The 16,615-nt window shown below is 41.3% G+C and overlaps 5 protein-coding genes across 5 annotated transcripts in view; 1 reads left to right on the top strand and 4 right to left on the bottom strand.

Moving 5' to 3' along the window:
- Positions 1–16,615, top strand: part of LOC130703613 (sodium-dependent nutrient amino acid transporter 1-like) — a 71,913-nt gene that overhangs the window by 22,272 nt on the left and 33,026 nt on the right. The window lies entirely within an intron of this gene.
- LOC130703625 (sulfotransferase 1B1-like) lies at positions 2,330–4,243 on the bottom strand. The gene is made up of 8 exons (XM_057525059.1): positions 3,901–4,243; positions 3,735–3,831; positions 3,603–3,662; positions 3,298–3,508; positions 3,064–3,190; positions 2,902–2,996; positions 2,665–2,845; positions 2,330–2,589 (listed from the first exon to the last, which is right to left on the bottom strand). The coding sequence occupies exons 1-8, from the start codon at positions 4,226–4,228 to the stop codon at positions 2,465–2,467; spliced, it is 1,224 nt and encodes a 407-aa protein (XP_057381042.1). The 5' UTR covers positions 4,229–4,243; the 3' UTR covers positions 2,330–2,464.
- Positions 5,450–7,517, bottom strand: LOC130703627 (sulfotransferase 1C3-like). The gene is made up of 8 exons (XM_057525060.2): positions 7,168–7,517; positions 7,010–7,106; positions 6,882–6,941; positions 6,597–6,813; positions 6,300–6,426; positions 6,062–6,156; positions 5,743–5,923; positions 5,450–5,666 (listed from the first exon to the last, which is right to left on the bottom strand). Exons 1-8 carry the CDS (start codon positions 7,466–7,468, stop codon positions 5,542–5,544), a joined length of 1,203 nt encoding a protein of 400 aa, XP_057381043.1. The 5' UTR covers positions 7,469–7,517; the 3' UTR covers positions 5,450–5,541.
- LOC130703616 (glucose dehydrogenase [FAD, quinone]-like) lies at positions 8,889–12,044 on the bottom strand. Its single transcript, XM_057525047.2, has 6 exons — positions 11,872–12,044; positions 10,872–11,107; positions 10,475–10,797; positions 10,021–10,400; positions 9,236–9,952; positions 8,889–9,166 (listed from the first exon to the last, which is right to left on the bottom strand). The coding sequence occupies exons 1-6, from the start codon at positions 11,995–11,997 to the stop codon at positions 9,035–9,037; spliced, it is 1,914 nt and encodes a 637-aa protein (XP_057381030.1). The 5' UTR covers positions 11,998–12,044; the 3' UTR covers positions 8,889–9,034.
- LOC130704167 (glucose dehydrogenase [FAD, quinone]-like) lies at positions 12,999–15,903 on the bottom strand. Its single transcript, XM_059496411.1, has 6 exons — positions 15,767–15,903; positions 14,894–15,129; positions 14,502–14,824; positions 14,051–14,430; positions 13,277–13,993; positions 12,999–13,207 (listed from the first exon to the last, which is right to left on the bottom strand). Exons 1-6 carry the CDS (start codon positions 15,890–15,892, stop codon positions 13,148–13,150), a joined length of 1,842 nt encoding a protein of 613 aa, XP_059352394.1. The 5' UTR covers positions 15,893–15,903; the 3' UTR covers positions 12,999–13,147.

Raw genomic sequence — 16,615 nt, 5'->3', positions numbered from 1 at the left:
TGTTTAACACCTTTGCGTCGTTATAAACAGCCACTTAAAAAATTTAAATTTTTGTCTAGAAAGCAGGCGTCGTAAAACAAAACCCAAAAACATTTCAATCCTCGGGCTTCAGAGGCGCTGTACAATGCTAAAATGAAACGTGCATCAATAAGTGGACATGGGTTTCACATGACAAATTTGAATTTAAATATTTGAAAAAAATATAAGTCTCACCTAAAAACGAAATCAATTGTCGTGATCCTCGTTTATTTTAAAATCGAAGTCTCTCAGAGCAATATCTTGTTTTTTTTTGTTTGTTTTTTTTCAGGGGGGAAAAAATAAAAAAAGTCGGGCTTGATTTGTCGGGCTTGTTTGGTCGGGCTTATTGTTTTAGCCCGATTTTTTCTTGAAAAAATGCCACACTTAAAATTTTGACTTAAAATCAATGAAACCTAACCAGCTACAATCAAATTAGAACTCTGATTCTGAATAAAAATATTAATTTTCTCTTTAATTATACAGATTTTCAAATAAAATGAAATCAGAAGGCTTTTAGCTGCACCACTTTGAATTTGAACAACTAATAGAAATTTCACGTGGGTGGTGCCGTTCAATTACTGGATGGATTAGTAGTGGCAATCTACTAAAGGTCGGCAGCTTATAGTTGTGCAGCCTAATCTGTTTGAGCTGCATATAACAGGAAAGTATAGCCATTATCAGGAACATAAATCATAGAAGACAATATACTTAGTCTTTTCCCCTTAAATCGTACGATGTACGCAACCGTTAAATTTTTTTACACCACGTCCGTTATTTCGACACGTTTGCCCGACTCGCAAATTTTCCCTTTTTTCGCCAATCTTGTTAAATGTACACGTGAAATGATTAGATTGATTTGACAGAGAGAAACTCGTGCTATCAAACGCCATAACTCCGGAACACCTTGTGAACCGGTTTATATTTCAACGCGGTTGTAAACTGGTGTCAATTTACACGCGCAATAACCATTTGCAACATTTTATAGTATAATATGATCAATATATCGGCATGATTTCGCGCTTTCCGCGTCGGTGGAAACCACCATCGGTCAATAAACAGCACCTGGCAATAATAGCTTTTGCGTGACTGAACAACATATGCCCATGCAAGTGATGTCTAATAGCCAGTCATGAATATTAATACACCTGTCCAACAGTAGAAATAGAGGCAAAAATTAAAAGGTGAAAGAGACAAGTACTTGGGAGGTGAAACTTGTTCCGTATTTGAATAGAAAAGGTCGGCCACTTCATCGGGCTGTCGTTCTTAATGTAAATACTGTCAGTGACCCAATAAAAAGTGCACTTTAAAAAAGTGCACTTTTTATTGGGTCACTGACTCTGTAACAAGTTACGTATGGTTTTTTTATATCGAAAAATCCAAACACGTAAAACAAACACGGGAAAGTTGTTGGCTGCCCTAAATTTTCAGGCCGATAGGCATGAAAAAGAAAATTTTCACACCCGTCTTTTGTCCTCAATTTTGCGCGTTATCTATTTGTTGTTCACTTTCTCGATTATTGTACGTCGACCGCAAGAAACACAGCGTTTTATAGCATCCCTAGCCTTAAGTGACCTGTTGCATTTTACCGAACGTCATCATAAGAAGAGTAGGCCGTAATTTTACCACGACAAACAAAAATGTTGTCACTAAACATTAAGAAAAGGAAATGCACACAAATGAAAGTAGCTTTAGCTCGTTTCTCTTTGTGTAAACAAAAGTCATAAACACCTGCACACAATCTTTCTTTCACAGCTAAGAGAAGAAGTACATAGTTTTCTAGCAGTTCTTTATAGAAGAAAGCAGTCATCCTTTTCTAACTTGAATGAATGGATAAAAGCCTCTATGGCTGCATTGTCTGGTCTGCAAAGTTCTACAATTGTGAGAGGTGACCCAACTCTAGAGAAGGTGCAATCTACTAGTGTTAGTAGAAAATTCGGGAACGATGAACCCCACAAAAGGCAAACGAAAAGCATGACATACATTCGGGTAGAGTATTTCTCACGGCCGTTTAAAGATGAATGGAAATGAATCGTAAATGTCTGGCCAGTATAAGTTCTTGGAACCACGCCTTTCAACTGATGTGTCTAGGGTCTGGATATGAAAAAGAACGTGGATACGCTGCATTCCAGTTCGATATAAAAATACGCAATGTCTGGTTTAGTCTAAACCTTGACATGCCCCATTATGGCGTGTTCACGTGAGCCCTGCAGTGCTCCTTTTTCCAACAAAAATGATCATATCGTGACCTAGACTCAGTACGAGAGATACGAAAAGTATGGCGAAAGAAACTTATGCAAAATAGAAAACCTAGTTCGATAGGAGATCCATTTATTTAGCGATAAATTGTGTATACAATGAATATTGCGTGGAATGCTATAGAATAAAAATGTTAATAGAGTGATATGTTCTTATGTAATTTGTTTTTATGCGTTAGATGTGATGACGATTAATCTTGTTGCTCAAGTTCTGTAATGAAACTCAAGTCAGTGTCTTTGAGATTGGCCTTCATCCAATCATCGATTCGGGCGTTGAGCTCCGGCGAAAAATGATTCTTCCAATCACCGGTTTTACCTGTATAATTACCACGTACGTTAATTGCCGTATGGAACGGTAAAATGGTGCAGCAATGACAAAAAAGTCCCTTACCTTTGCGAATGAATTTACCGTCGGCGCTCATAAAGTTCAACCACCTGTAATGCTCAAAATTGACTGCCTTGTTCTTGGCAAACTTGTCGATGCGCAAATGTTCAACCATACGATTGAGCTGATGTTCGTTCGGGTATTTCCCGAGGAAACGTCCAATTTTCACGATTTCACCTCTCAAATCCTTCGAACAATCAGCGGTCATTAAATGTTAAAAACATAATTGCAGCAAGAAAGTACCCGTTTGAGATCTTCGTAGAAAACAAACAGGAGATTGGGATGATGTCTTTTAGTCCAAGCGTCAAGCAAATGCGGGAAATACGGCGAAGAGTACACTAGCAAACAAATCAAATATGTGAGAATGCAATTTGAATGTTTGATGACATTGTTGTAGCGACGTACGTCTGTCTTTCATGAAGTAGTCGGCGAAGGATTCGAGATCGCCTGTAAATTTGTGTTGATTCATCAATTTGTGAAAGTGGAAGTAGGACACGATGACATCTTTCGGATTACGGGCTACGTAAACGACCTATAATTGTATCGATCCCCACCCATTACAAAACAAAATGTGAAAGTAGCCTCGATTACTCAGACCCTTTGTCTTTTAATCTTTATTTTAAATCGTTACGCACATACCTTGCTGGTTTCTAGCAATTCTGGGTGAAGCAAGTAAAGAGGCAAATGAGTTTTGAAGACCCTCGGTGATTTCATGCGTTCGAGCTGGTTCAAATCGCGCACGGCCTCTCCAACGACGAGGTTCATAATTTTCATAACTGCTGGCCGCACCACATCCATGATGTTAAAGCGGTACATCAGATCGACGAGAAACGCTGGCAACCTCATTTTGCTACGAAGGCACGTTCCACACAGAAATGCAGCTCAGTTTTTGTTTCACATATCGATCGTATACAAAATAGTCTATATAGAAATCAATAACAAACCTAACGATAGCGTCACGTTCGTATTTCTCTTGCAAGGCTTTCGGCACGTAATAATTCATCCTGAATTGAACGGAAAAACAAGAATTGCAAATCTTTTTAATCATATGCTCCGCTTTAATGAGCAGCACTTACTCTAGAAATGGTGAACGGATCACTAATGGGATTTTCGATCGCTCGAAATCGCAATTGTTCATCAGCAGCCACACGAGATCTTGCGTCCATGTCGTCCCTAAATAGTTAAGAGACGAAAAACAAATGATTCAAAAACACGCGTAAATCTAAACAAATTTCGAGTTACCTGATTTTGGGAAGGTAAGAACAAACACATCGTCTGGCCGCGGTTTCAGATTGTAAATGTTTTCTGCGTTTTCGGCAAATACTTGAGTGGTCGTGATGTATCCACCTGGCGAGGCTTCTACCAGTCCGTCAGTGTACGACGGGAAATCCTGACGGAATTGTCCATCCTCTGGAAGCGTTTCAGGAATTGGAATAAACGTGACGTTAAGCGGATGGCGTCCTCCAGTCACGTTGCTAGTCTCTTGGGCAGGCATTGCTGACTGTTGCTCATTGAAGGCTCCCAACGGAAAAGTAAAGTAATTGTCAAAGTGGTGGCCAGTTTTATGCATCGTTAGTGGGACCTCTACTCCTGCGGAAGCTGAATTTGAAAGGGAAGGCGGGTGGGAAAAAGGGGGAGGTCTACGGACGTTTCAAGGTTCCATTTTCACAAGCAGCGGCACAGAAGAGCTTTCAGTTGCTTTCACGTTTAGGGTTTTCAAGAAGGTGTGGCTTATTTATAATCAAATTTGCCGTACATTATCTATTTTAGTGAACGGCTGGTCTTCTTAACGTACTAAACCGCAATTGCGTCCTTCATTGTACTCGCTTCGTGGAAAACAAACATTAGAATCTCGGAAAAAGTATTTGATTTTGAAAAAAAAAGAATAATGATAAAGCGATTGAAAATTGGTGTACATTGTAAAAAGGTTGTCACCAACTTCTAGGGGAACGCGCAAGTTCTCGGAATCCCATGACATTTCGTTAGTCAAATTTTTAAAAAAATGTTGAACGAGAAACTCCCAGACTGAGATAAATTGAGCCCTCAACTTGGTGCGCAGTCAATGTTTCGTAACATTATAAGTTGTACCCTATTGATGTCGTGTCTTACGTTGTTACGCCAACTTGCCCTATACACATATACGCGAAATGGCAGCTGTTTTGACAACATTTTCAGCCTGAAATGTTTTTAGAATGATGTAAGAAATTGTGGAACCGCATCGCACATGTTTCACTGCCTGTAATGAGCAACCGTAAAACATTAAAAAAAGAAGAGCGTAGACGTGTGTCAGTCAAGCGATTTTTCGGGATAGTTAAAAATGATGGATCCACTTGTTAAGAAACATAAAAAGAACAACCACTAGTGTTTAAATAGTGGCAGCAAGTGACCGGAAAGTCCACATGTAACATAGTGCGATAGTTTCTCCCAGTACAGGTAACCTTCCTCGCAGCTAAACGAAAAGTTTGAATGTTTTCTCTGTCGGTGGCAGAGTCACCTACAGCCTCGAGGCAGCTGACAGCGATGGGAACGAACAGGTACACCAATCGTTTCGTAGATTGTTAACTGGAGGTAGCGCACACATCTAATTACAAAGCGTTTCCAATCTAACGAGGGATTCATAGGTCACTAAACAATGGCTCATAACTATAGCTCACTTTCAGCCTAATCTCGAGTCACCTAAATATATATATATTTTTTTTTAAGGCGGTCAAATGTAAACGTTATCCGGCGTAGTATGAGGGGAGGAGGGAATGAAAGTAGGTCCGCAAACCGTGGAATGCGATAAATGGTGTGTTTTTTTTAATTTATTTTGAGAGAGAGCTAAAATAGCCAGTTGGTGGCTGAGATGAAGAGAAACAATACTAATTTGCCTTTGTCGGTGGATCAGTCTTGCTGATCTAACTCTGTGATGAAGCTCAAGTCGGTGCCCTTGAGATTTGATTCAATCCACAGGTCGATCCTGGCATTCAGTTCGGGAGAAAAATGGTTTTTCCAATCGCCTGTTTTACCTGATCATGAAGATTAGGCAACGGATTCATTTTTAGAGTTATACACAGTTTATCCTTTTTCATTTTGAAAAATTACCTTTACGTATAAAGTGGCCGCTGTTGTTCATGAAACCCAATTCCTTGCAAACTTCGTAGTTAACGGCTTCATTTTTGGCGAATTGGTCGACTCGTAGGTGCTCTGTAAGCTTCGTCAATTGCTCCTCGCTGACAGACTTGCCCAGAAAACGGACCACCTTCTGAATTTCTCCTCGTAAATCCTGAGGAAATCACGAAGAGACGTGAGTTCTCATTCGTTGCTCTTTTTGTTTTACAACTTATTTGCATAGTGTACGAGAAAGCAAAACATTCCTGCGTAGAAGATACATCGTTATGACTCATAAGGTCTTTATACATACCCGTTTCAAGTCTTCGTAAAAAACGAAAAGCATATTTGGGTGATGGCGCTTGCTCCAGGCATCCATTAAATGAGGGAAAAATGGCGAAGCGTATACTTCATAAAAAGAAAAAGCCAAGAAAAGAAATGTGTTTTCTTTTTAAACTGCCTACTTAAGGTTTTTTTTTTATGAAATTGTGTCTGTAGGGCCAAGGCGGGTTCTCTCAATGAATACGAAAATAGCCACACGTGTAGCATACCTTTGTCGGACATAAAATAGTCGGCAAAGGTCTCCAGGTCACCGGTGAACTGATGAAAGTGAATCAACTTGTGATAGTGAAAGTACGAGACGAGGACGTCTTTGGGATTCCGTGCAACGTAAACCACCTGACCATTGTACATACAATTCAAGGATATATTAGAAAGTCAAAATGTTCCCCTAGAAAGAAAATACACCAAAAAGAGAGTGGCTGATGAACTCGAGGAGCACCACACGCGAAATACAGCACGATTTTCTTTACGAAAAATAAGGCAATTAAAACAAAAAAAGAATTTACTTTGCTAGTGTTGAGTAGCTCGGGATTGAGTAAATAGAGAGGCAAGTGGCTCTTGATGATTCGCGTTTCACTCATTTGTTCCATTTCTTCAACATCGCGCATGACGTGACCGCATACCATGTTCACTAATTTCTTAACGTGCGGTCTCAAGACATCTCTTAAATTCCAATAGTCGAGAATCTCCAAGAATTTCGAGATGCCGGGTATGCCCGTCTGACTGATCGTGACAGAAAAACCCATAATCAATAAAAAAAACAGGATTGATGTGATCTTAAAAGGACATACTAAACAATGGCGTCCCTTTCGTACTTGTCGGTCAAGACTTTGGGTAACATGTAGTTCATCCTGCGACACACGGCAAAAATTGAAAATCGATGGCTGCAATAAATAATTTCAAATAAAAAATGTGTTACTCTAGAAAAGGGGATCTAATGTTGAGCGGAGTTTTAGCTTTCTCGAAATCACAGTTGTGAATAGCTAACCAAACGAGTTCTTGCATCCAAGTTGTACCTAACGTGTCAAAGTAAAGCACATCAGTTCATTCTTATAGTTTAACCCATTTTATGCTTACCGCATTTCGGGAAGGTGAGGATGTAGACATCGTCTGGCCGGGGCTTCAAATTGTAAACGATTTCAGCTTTTTTGGAATACTCTGGCATCACGACATATTGGCCGGGATTCGAATAAACTAGTCCACCCGTGTAGGCCGGAAAATCCTTTTGAAACTGTTCATCGTTCGTCCCGGGTACAGGAATGAAGCTGGTTTCAAGACGAGGCCGTGTCTCGACACGGACGTTCGGCTTTTTACGATTGTCAGTCTCGTTCGCCATGGCCACAAAAGCACTCGGATGCGGATCCAATACGTCGGTCATTTCTAGCCGGAAAACTGTGAGTTAATAACTACCTCGGTTGCACAGAGACAACTGATCAAGTCGAAATGCAAGCGAGTGGAAGAATAACATAAGATAAGGAAGTCGAACGATAAGATTACGTCACGACATCTATTATGGATTGCTTACACGGATTACTCAGTACATTGGACACATTGACTGCTCTCGTTTGTTTTTTTTTTAAGACAAACGATTGATAGAACAAACATAACTAACCGATGACGCCCTTGGCTTGGCAAATGTACAAACCGAGTCAATCACAAATGTCCGGTATTGTTCATACAAGTCTAGACAAATGGACATTGGCCATTGACTCGTTGACCATGAAAACCAATGCAGGAAATATTCTGTTTGTGTGCGTGTGTGTGTAAATAGCATTTTGATCCAATTAAGCGCACATCCCATTTGATAAAAAAGAAAGTTAATGTTTTAATTGACCCAAACGCTCACGACGTTTGAAAGGTTAAAAGCCATTGTTATCTCGTTCGTGAGTTGCCCAAGCCAATAATCGCTGAAGCCTGGGGAGCCACTTCTGGCTGGTTCCAAACGATTTGGTTCAAAAAAAAAGCAAAGCTAACTCCTAAAGACATCCGAATAGCGGGTAGAGAACGAAGACAGCGCTGTTCATATAGGAACAACACCATAGAATTTTTCCACCCAAGGGCCTCGTCGATAATAATCCACAGGCTATGATGTTCACCATTGTCAAGCTTTCAGCGATAACGGACGGGCAAGTCGATTTGTTATCTAGAGAATGTTTCTTACTTTTTCCTTAAAACAAAAAATTCCGTTATGCAACAAGAGTAATAAACGGACTTTTATAATGACAATTTAAATGGAAATAAAAAGAATTTAAACAACTAAAAGTGGACTAGGAGTTCAATGGTGGGATAACGAGGTCTTGCCAACTTGTAATCAATCGAGTTTCACGCATTCTGACAACCTGTAAAATGCGTGTCAAACGAGGACTTGTCTTGTGCACGTCTTGCTCGCATTAATCTCACGTGTCAGTTTAACATGCATCAAGACAGCCAACGGATTCCCAGATCTTATGTACGAGTACAGAAGCAAAGGTCTTTGACACATGATTACACATACCGAACGAAAGTGTCAGATAGAACTATTGAACGCGAGGATCCAACTTCATGATGCGCTAGCCAAACTGTAAAACAAAAGTTGAAATGCCAGGCGAATTGTATTTAATGTAAAACGATTTCGCCTTGTTGAACTGGAACAAAAGACACTGTCAATCGAACGTTGTCTGGAACACAAGAGACACTAGTTGGAAGTACTTGGGTAGACTTTCAAACGAGTGGGAAAAATAGTATGGATCGATGAGATGAAGGCTGTTAATAAATAAATGAGGAAACGTTGATAAACATTGAAAACTGACTGATTGTAGAGGTTTTTTTTAAATAAAAAGGGCAACGTTTCAATTGGTTAAACAAACAATTGGGCGATTGCTGCTCCGCTGGAGCTTGCATCACTGAGAGATTAGGAAACCATTCTCTTTCTCCCCATTTAACGCAATTATTTTGGCTACATCCGTCAAATATGCTTCACTTTCATTTTCTTCTTCTTCGACGACTTCTTGTCTAGAATGTGTTCAGTAATGACGTTATCTTTATTGTGTGGCCAATCGGCTTTGATTAAATCGGAGGCTTTCTCGCCGATCATAATCTACACGGGGGAAATGAAAGAAAAATTAAGTCAAATTTATGAGGATGGAAGAGCAAAACATTTGCATACCACAGGGGCGTTGGTGTTGCCCGACACGACTTTCGGCATAATGGAGCAATCAGCTACACGCAGACCTTTAATTCCGTACACTTTTAATGTGGGATCAACGACAGCTGTTGGGTCTGTCGACGGACCCATTTTGCAAGTGCCGGCTGGATGGTAAATGGTGGACGAATAATGGCGGATGAAGCATCCCCAATAAGCGTCCGTCCACGGAGTGTAGCTTTCGCAACCGGGGAAAATTTTGTCGTAAAATTTCGTCCCCATTTTCTGGAACGCTTCCGTTTTGCTCAACGCCAGTCCGATTTTCACGCCTTCGATGAGCACATTCAAGTCCTGAATTTTGTCAAAGTACTTCGGGTCGATCAGCGGGGCCGTGTACGGATCGCTAGAGGCCAGCCGGATAGTTCCAGTCGATTCCGGACGAAGTAACATGGGGATCACTTGCCACATGTCCGTGTTCACAACTGGCTTGTAATACTTTTCCCAGATATCGTCTCTAACGCCATTGTTGTAGCGGATAGAATAGCCGCTATCGGAGGCGGGCGTTCCAGAAACAAAATGAAACTCGATATCGGGCCAGTCAATCGTTTTGTCTGCGTATTTTGTTTTGACCCACGCAAGGCCCTCGCAACCACCTAACGACGCCATGGGTCCAGCGGAATTGATTGTGTAATTCAGAAAGGTGGCAAGGGTAACGTATCGCGATTCCAGTGATCCAAAGGGCTAAAAAAGAAAAGCAAACACAATTGGCGTGTGTGCTTTAAGTGTGATTACATTAAAACAATGTACACCTTGTTTACGGTAAAGACCATGCCTCCTAACGCGATGTGATCTTGGAGATTGTCACCCACACGAAGATCGGCTATAACGGGAATGCCCAACGAATTGAGGTGATCTGCCGGTCCGACTCCGCTCAACATCAATAGCTGTGGACTGTTGACCGATCCAGCTGACAGGATGATTTCTTTAGTCGCTTTAATTTCGTAGATTTTGCCGGATTTCTCGAAGCGAACAGCTGTGGCCTGTTTAGTTGACGAGTCGATAATTATCTTGAGGACCCTTGAATGCATGGAGATGGACAAGTTTGGACGATTGCGAACGGGCCGCAGGAACGCTTTGGCCGTCGAACATCTGTGCCCTCTTCTATTGGTGGCCTGAACCAACATAAAGCCTTGCAACCCAATTATTCAAATAGGACATTATGTAAGACGTGAGAGGCTTTAAAAATTCAATGAAAAACGGCACCTGTTTGCTGGGCAGCATTGCCGTCGTTATTTTCGTAGCCCAGTTCGACGCCGGCCTCGACAAACGTTGTGGCAAGGGGCGTCGTGTACGCCGGCTCTTGTACGGTTAAATACCCTCCCGTCCCGTGGTATTTCGTGTTGGCTGCAATGTACGGGTTCCGGTTGTCTTCCGATTTGATAAAATAAGGCAAGACATTGTCGAAAGACCATCCAGTGTTCCCCAAAGCTGCCCAGTCGTCGTAATCTTTTTTATTTCCTCTGACGTAAAGCATATAATTGAGGACGGACGAGCCACCTAGTACTTTGCCTCGTGGCCAGTTACACCTACACCGTGAGAGAAACACGAAACGGATATTTACGCTGCCATATGTTTTCATTTCTTTTGTGAATGAGTTTACTTGTTGTCGTTGAAAGCAAGGCACGACCCAGATTGGGCCACTGTTTTGTATTGCCAATCGATGTTGGTACGTTGAAGATATTGGACCGTTCCAGGGACATCGGAGATGATTGTTTCATCTCCTCCAGCTTCTAATAGTAGCACTTTCCAGTCAGATACTTCCGTCAGTCGATTAGCAATAACAGCTCCGGCCGATCCAGCTCCGATCACGATAAAATCGTACTCACTCAGGAAAGTCTATGAGGAAACAAGGAGAACTTAAAGTTTGTTAGACATAAGTACTTTGTTTTAAGACGACACACATGACTAGCCAAAAAGAAAATAAAACGTGTAAGAAATACCGTTGGTCATTTCAATAACGAACGGCGCAATAATCTCCGTCAACATCAGGAAGAGATTGGACAAACAGTTGCCTTTTACGTCCCATGGAGAAAAGGAATTTTTATCTGGTTATTTTTCTTTGAGGTTCTGTTGGTTAACTGAATTCTTTATGTGTAACCTACAAGAAAACACTAGGAAACGCTTGTTTTCCCCTAGTGTGCTAACGGTGCCTTGGTCTCACCATAAAATGTGTTGTTATAGCTGTTCATATTTGGGTGGACTGCAAAAACAGGGAAAAGAAAGGCACGAGGTGACACAGACTCATCGTCTCGTCCCAATTGCGCAACTAAGTGCTGGCTACACAGAAAATTGTTCTTTTTGCATTTCGTTTGAGTACGTAGGAGGGAAAACTCAAGGGATGTCTTTGCCAAATTTAAGTGTTTTGCAAAGAATGTCTAGAGTTACGCGTGCGCCTCTTAGACTCTCGATGCGGACGAAGGCAATTGTCGATTGCTTTGGGAAAAATGCCTAGTAGGTTTCATTTAATAACGGGACCCACGTAAGAGCTTTGATGTGAGGCATGGACCTACTTCTTAAAACTTTTTTTTCAAACTATTTGAAGTATAGATTGTACGTAATATGAAATTTATTAGAACCAGAAAATGGACGAATAAATTTACCTTGGTGTCAGTGACGCGGCCTTCGGGATTGTCACGTTCGAACGAGCTGTAGAACAGGTAGTAGAGAACAAACGCTGGTAAGGAAGCCCATAAGCTGAGGTTGCCGAAAATCTGCGTTAGAGGCATGTCGATCCACTTGATAAACAATAAAAAGCAAAACTATATATGGTCTACTGGTACAATTTTCGTCGGGAAAACCTGCCCGGACGACAGTCTTAGACTTGCGGTGCCGAACAAACTTCAACAACTGGCGAACGAGTTCTCAATGTAGAAAAACCTGAATGCCGTGTGCGTGTGTGTGTACAACGGGTTTGGACCTGACGCAACAAGCTGGCAATGACCTTCTCCCCGTGTTTTTTTTTTTCTTTTCTTTTTCTAAACTATTCATCCCTCTTTTCTTAAGAGCCTTCCGGCATTCTCAAGCGTTACGATAACCTAAAAGGGCGATAAGAATAACAATGAAGAAGACGAAACGAAAGAAAATCAACTGTCTGGGCTAGAGTTGTGGCTGTACGTTAGAAAAGGGTTTAAAACAAAGACGATCCTTTGAAAACAGATTTACCTCTTGTTTTGGGTCAAAGTCGTTAAACTTTTTGATCCATAGGAAAGACGGTGAATGAAAAAAGGTTCTCGAAGGGGTCACCTCAACGGAAGGTGAGACGCACAAGTAATGCAAATTTCCTTCATCAGCGTGACTCGGCATTTTTCTTAGTTGTTTACACGTTCTTAATCGGGAAAAATGTCACTTGGCCTTCGTTTATTTCTTAAGAATTTATGCAAATCGACAGGATTATTATGTTCCAGTAGAATAAACCGAGCCTGACTATTCACTTCCATTGATGTAGGTCAAGTTGTTTGAACGATTGATTAGACTTCGCGCTCCAGAAGCAACAAAACGCAATTCAAACTAATAGGAAACATTAATTTTTTTTTTAAAGTGATTATTTCAACATTTCCGAAATGAGGACCCCTGAGATAAATGGCTCTCCATTCGACAAAGCGTTCACAAAAAATCAAACGAATTATTTGTTTTAGAAATGATTCAAACATTTGCGCGTTCCATAATTGCGCTCACATTATAAAAATAATTGTACAAATTGAAAACATGTTGGCTTGTTATCCAGGACAGTGACGTCATATCGTACCGAGAATGTAAAGTTTTTTTTAGAGGAATTTTCGTAACATGGAACTCTGGTACTTTGTTTCCTCTTGACTGTGAATTCGATCACGGTTCCATCACGTTCTTGAGCGTATGCATAAAAATTGCTTGTTGTTTTCACTTGATGAAGAGCCAATCTGCTTTGATCATATCCGATGCTTTTTCTCCTATCATAATCTATGAAAAAATTCGAATATGTGATCAAAACAAACTGAAACAAGTAAACAGCCTTTTAAATTCACGTACCGTTGGAGCGTTAGTGTTGCCGGACACGACGTTGGGCATGATGGAACAATCGACCACCCTCAATCCTTTAATTCCGTGAACTTTCAATGTCGGATCAACGACGGCTGTTGGATCCGTAGACGGGCCCATTTTGCAGGTGCCGGCTGGATGGTAAATCGTTTGAGAGTAATGGCGGATGAAACATTCCCAGTAATCATCCGTCCATGGAGTGTGCGCCTCGCAACCGGGAAAGATGGCGTCGTAAAATTTACTTCCAAGTTTCTGGAAAGCTTCTGTTTTACTGAGGGCCAAGCCGATTTTCGTTCCTTCAACGAGCACCTTGAGATCTTGTATTTTACTGAAGTATTTCGGATCGATAAGCGGGGCCGTGCGCGGATCGGTTGAAGCCAGTCTAATAGTTCCAGTCGATTCCGGACGAAGTAACATGGGGATCACTTGCCACATGTCCTTGTCCATAATCGGCTTGTAATACTTTTCCCAGATCTCGTCTCTGACGCCGTTGTTGAAACGAATAGATCGCCCGCTGTCAGACGCTGGCGTTCCAGAAACAAAGTGGAACTCGATATCCGGGAAGTCTTCAGAAGGATCGGCGTACTTTGTATTGACCCAAGCCAAACCCTCACACCCACCCAGCGATGCTAATGGACCTGATGAATTCACCATATATTTGAGGAACGCAGGCAAAGTATAATAACGTGCTTCTGTTGAACCGAAAGGCTTTAAAAATTCAAAAATCAATTGCTGTCGTCTTTCCTCAAACATAAAAGAGTTTACCTTATCCACGGTAAACACCATGCCTCCTAACGCGATGTGATCTTGGAGATTATCACCTACTGGAAGATCAGCAATCACCGGAATACCAAGCGATTGGAGGTGATCGGCTGGACCCACTCCGCTCAACATCAATAATTGAGGACTGTTGACCGATCCCGCTGACACGATAATCTCCTTCTTTGCATTGACTTGGTATATTTGCCCCTTCTTCTCGAAACGGACAGCAGTCGCCTGTTTAGTTCCAGAATCAATAATGATCTTGTGGACGTGAGAACGCATTGAAATGTGCAAGTTCGGACGATGGCGAATGGGTCGCAAAAAGGCTTTGGCCGTTGAACATCTATGCCCTCTCCTGTTGGTTGCTTGGATCAACATAAAGCCTTTGATCGGAAAAGTATTCGTTTAACGTCAATTTTAAATGGATGGGACGTCTCATTATAATGAGGTGTACCTGTTTGCTTGGCAGCATTGCCGTCATTATTTTCATAGCCCATTTCAACGCCACCTTCGACAAAAGCGGCGGCAAGCGGAGTGGTCCACGCCGGTTCCTGGACCGTTAAGTATCCGCCTGTTCCGTGATATTTTGTATTGGCGGCTATGTAAGGATTGCGATTATCTTCGGATTTTTTGAAATAAGGTAAAACATCTTCGTAGGACCATCCGGTATTGCCGGCAGCGGCCCACGAATCGTAATCTCGCTTGTTGCCTCTCACGTACAACATGTAATTAAGGACGGACGAGCCTCCCAGTACTTTGCCGCGCGGCCAATTACATCTATTTACACAGAACACAAGGTGTAATTGCTGAAAAAAAAAAAAAAATTGGAAATGAATGATTTTTTACTTGTTATCGTTGAATGCAAGACACGCCCCTGTTTGTTCCACCGTTCGATATTTCCAGTCGATGCTCGTACGCTGAAGGAGTTGCACAGCTCCTGGAATATCCGTCATCAATCCTTCATCTCCGCCAGCTTCCAGTAACAGCACGTTCCAGTTAGACACCTCAGACAGCCTGTTGGCCACAACAGCTCCCGCCGATCCGGCTCCAATGACGATGAAATCATATTCGGTTAGAATATTCTAAATGCAAAAAAAAATTGAATCATCATTAACTGAAATCTTCCATCCCGGAAGTACATAACAGAAACACCTTAACGACAAAACCTGATGTAAAAAATTCGCATTCTACCTCTTACAACCTTAAATGAAAATAATCAGGAAATCGTACGATTGATTTGCCTTAAACGAGCGAGATTTGGTCGTGCCAAAAATGTCGAAACGTTTTCAAAGAAATTCCTCTATTAAAGCGTACGTGACTTGGGCAACCCTAGTCACTGCCTTGTCTTTCAGTTGGATCGCCAAAAGAGACTGATGGTGGTATCTCAAGGCTATATACATATCGATACCACTGCATCATGCACGAAGAAAAACGAGTTTTGTGTTACGTTGGGACTCGCGAGAATGGCAAAGCGTGAGAGGGGCACGTAGACCAGAAGTTCAAATGGGTGTGGCTAGACGACAAGTCAACAGGTAAAAGTACCCGTTGACTCCAACTTAAAGCTTTTCACAGCTCCAAACAGCGGCCATCAAATGAAAATCGATTTACATCAACGAAATACCGCACAAGTGGCAATCGGCTCTTTTTCGAAATTGAATTAACTCTCACGATAACTGAACATTAGTGTCGATCATTTGTTCACACTCACACAATTATTACCTCGGCATCGGTCACGTAGCCTTCCGGATCGTCCCTTTCAAATGAACTGTAGAACAAATAGTAGAGGAAAACGGCAGGGAACGATATCCACAAGTTCAGATTGCCGACGATCTGTGTAAGCGACATGTTATCACTGGTCGCAAGTGAACAGCCAACTGACAACAGACCAGTAAGAAAAAATATATTCAAGACCATCCACTGGGCTGAGCGTCGGGACGTAGATTAATAAGTAATCCGGTTCTGAATCCCCATTTTAGATTAGTAGCAGCAACAGGCAACCAAAAAGATCAAAGCTGGCCTGATATGTATGCATTGGCTGTGCTTATTTGCATGCGTGTGCAGGTTTCGTTGGAACTGGTCAAACTTGTTTTTATACCCTTAGGGCCAACATCACGAACATCGGAAAGTTGAATTCGAAAAGAAAAAGGAATTTATTAAAATATTTTTGAAATCCATAGCTCAAAGGGTTTCGTTAATATAGATAACAAAATACGTGTTTAAGCCAATCAGTAAATAATGAAATATAAGGAGGGAAGGAGAATTCAAAATTGTTATTTTTTAAATAAATGAATGTTATGCAAATTTCGAGTGGAGTCAGTTTAAGATTCGATTGACATTCGTAACAAATCAAGCATTTTGTGGCATTGTGTACTAGTCGTCGATATTTATCATCTGGTTCCTACCCTTAGAAAATAAAAGAACAAAACAGAAAAAAAAAAGAATTTAATTAGATGACTATGAATGTTGCTCCTAATTTGCAGGCTCTTTTCTTGCAGGACTGGTTCTTTTTTACCTCTTCAGGAAGCCAAACTTTTCCTATTTGCTTATCTACTTCATCAAATGCCAATC

The sequence above is a fragment of the Daphnia carinata genome, chromosome 8, assembly GCF_022539665.2.
Source record: "Daphnia carinata strain CSIRO-1 chromosome 8, CSIRO_AGI_Dcar_HiC_V3, whole genome shotgun sequence".
NCBI lineage: Eukaryota > Metazoa > Arthropoda > Branchiopoda > Diplostraca > Daphniidae > Daphnia > Daphnia carinata.
Note: the sequence above shows the minus strand (reverse complement) of the source record. Positions and strands in the feature narration are given on the sequence as shown.

What these genes read in the sequence shown, in the direction of transcription:
- LOC130703625 (XM_057525059.1), bottom strand. Translation starts at nt 4,228, where the DNA reads ATGCATAAAACTGGCCACCACTTTGACAATTACTTTACTTTTCCGTTG. An exon ending in ATCCGTTCACCATTTCTAGA is followed by an intron (nt 3,663 to 3,734) that starts GTAAGTGCTGCT and finishes CGTTCAATTCAG; the next exon opens with GATGAATTATTACGTGCCGA. An exon ending in TCTACGAAGATCTCAAACGG is followed by an intron (nt 2,846 to 2,901) that starts GTACTTTCTTGC and finishes GATTGTTCGAAG; the next exon opens with GATTTGAGAGGTGAAATCGT.
- LOC130703627 (XM_057525060.2), bottom strand. Translation starts at nt 7,468, where the DNA reads ATGACCGACGTATTGGATCCGCATCCGAGTGCTTTTGTGGCCATGGCG. An exon ending in GAAAGGGACGCCATTGTTTA is followed by an intron (nt 6,814 to 6,881) that starts GTATGTCCTTTT and finishes TGTCACGATCAG; the next exon opens with TCAGACGGGCATACCCGGCA. An exon ending in AGCTACTCAACACTAGCAAA is followed by an intron (nt 6,427 to 6,596) that starts GTAAATTCTTTT and finishes TACAATGGTCAG; the next exon opens with GTGGTTTACGTTGCACGGAA.
- LOC130703616 (XM_057525047.2), bottom strand. Translation starts at nt 11,997, where the DNA reads ATGCCTCTAACGCAGATTTTCGGCAACCTCAGCTTATGGGCTTCCTTA. An exon ending in CTTGCTTTCAACGACAACAA is followed by an intron (nt 10,798 to 10,871) that starts GTAAACTCATTC and finishes CTCACGGTGTAG; the next exon opens with GTGTAACTGGCCACGAGGCA. An exon ending in GCAACACCAACGCCCCTGTG is followed by an intron (nt 9,167 to 9,235) that starts GTATGCAAATGT and finishes TCCCCCGTGTAG; the next exon opens with ATTATGATCGGCGAGAAAGC.
- LOC130704167 (XM_059496411.1), bottom strand. Translation starts at nt 15,892, where the DNA reads ATGTCGCTTACACAGATCGTCGGCAATCTGAACTTGTGGATATCGTTC. An exon ending in GCTACGTGACCGATGCCGAG is followed by an intron (nt 15,130 to 15,766) that starts GTAATAATTGTG and finishes TTTTGCATTTAG; the next exon opens with AATATTCTAACCGAATATGA. An exon ending in CAATGCTGCCAAGCAAACAG is followed by an intron (nt 14,431 to 14,501) that starts GTACACCTCATT and finishes TTCCGATCAAAG; the next exon opens with GCTTTATGTTGATCCAAGCA.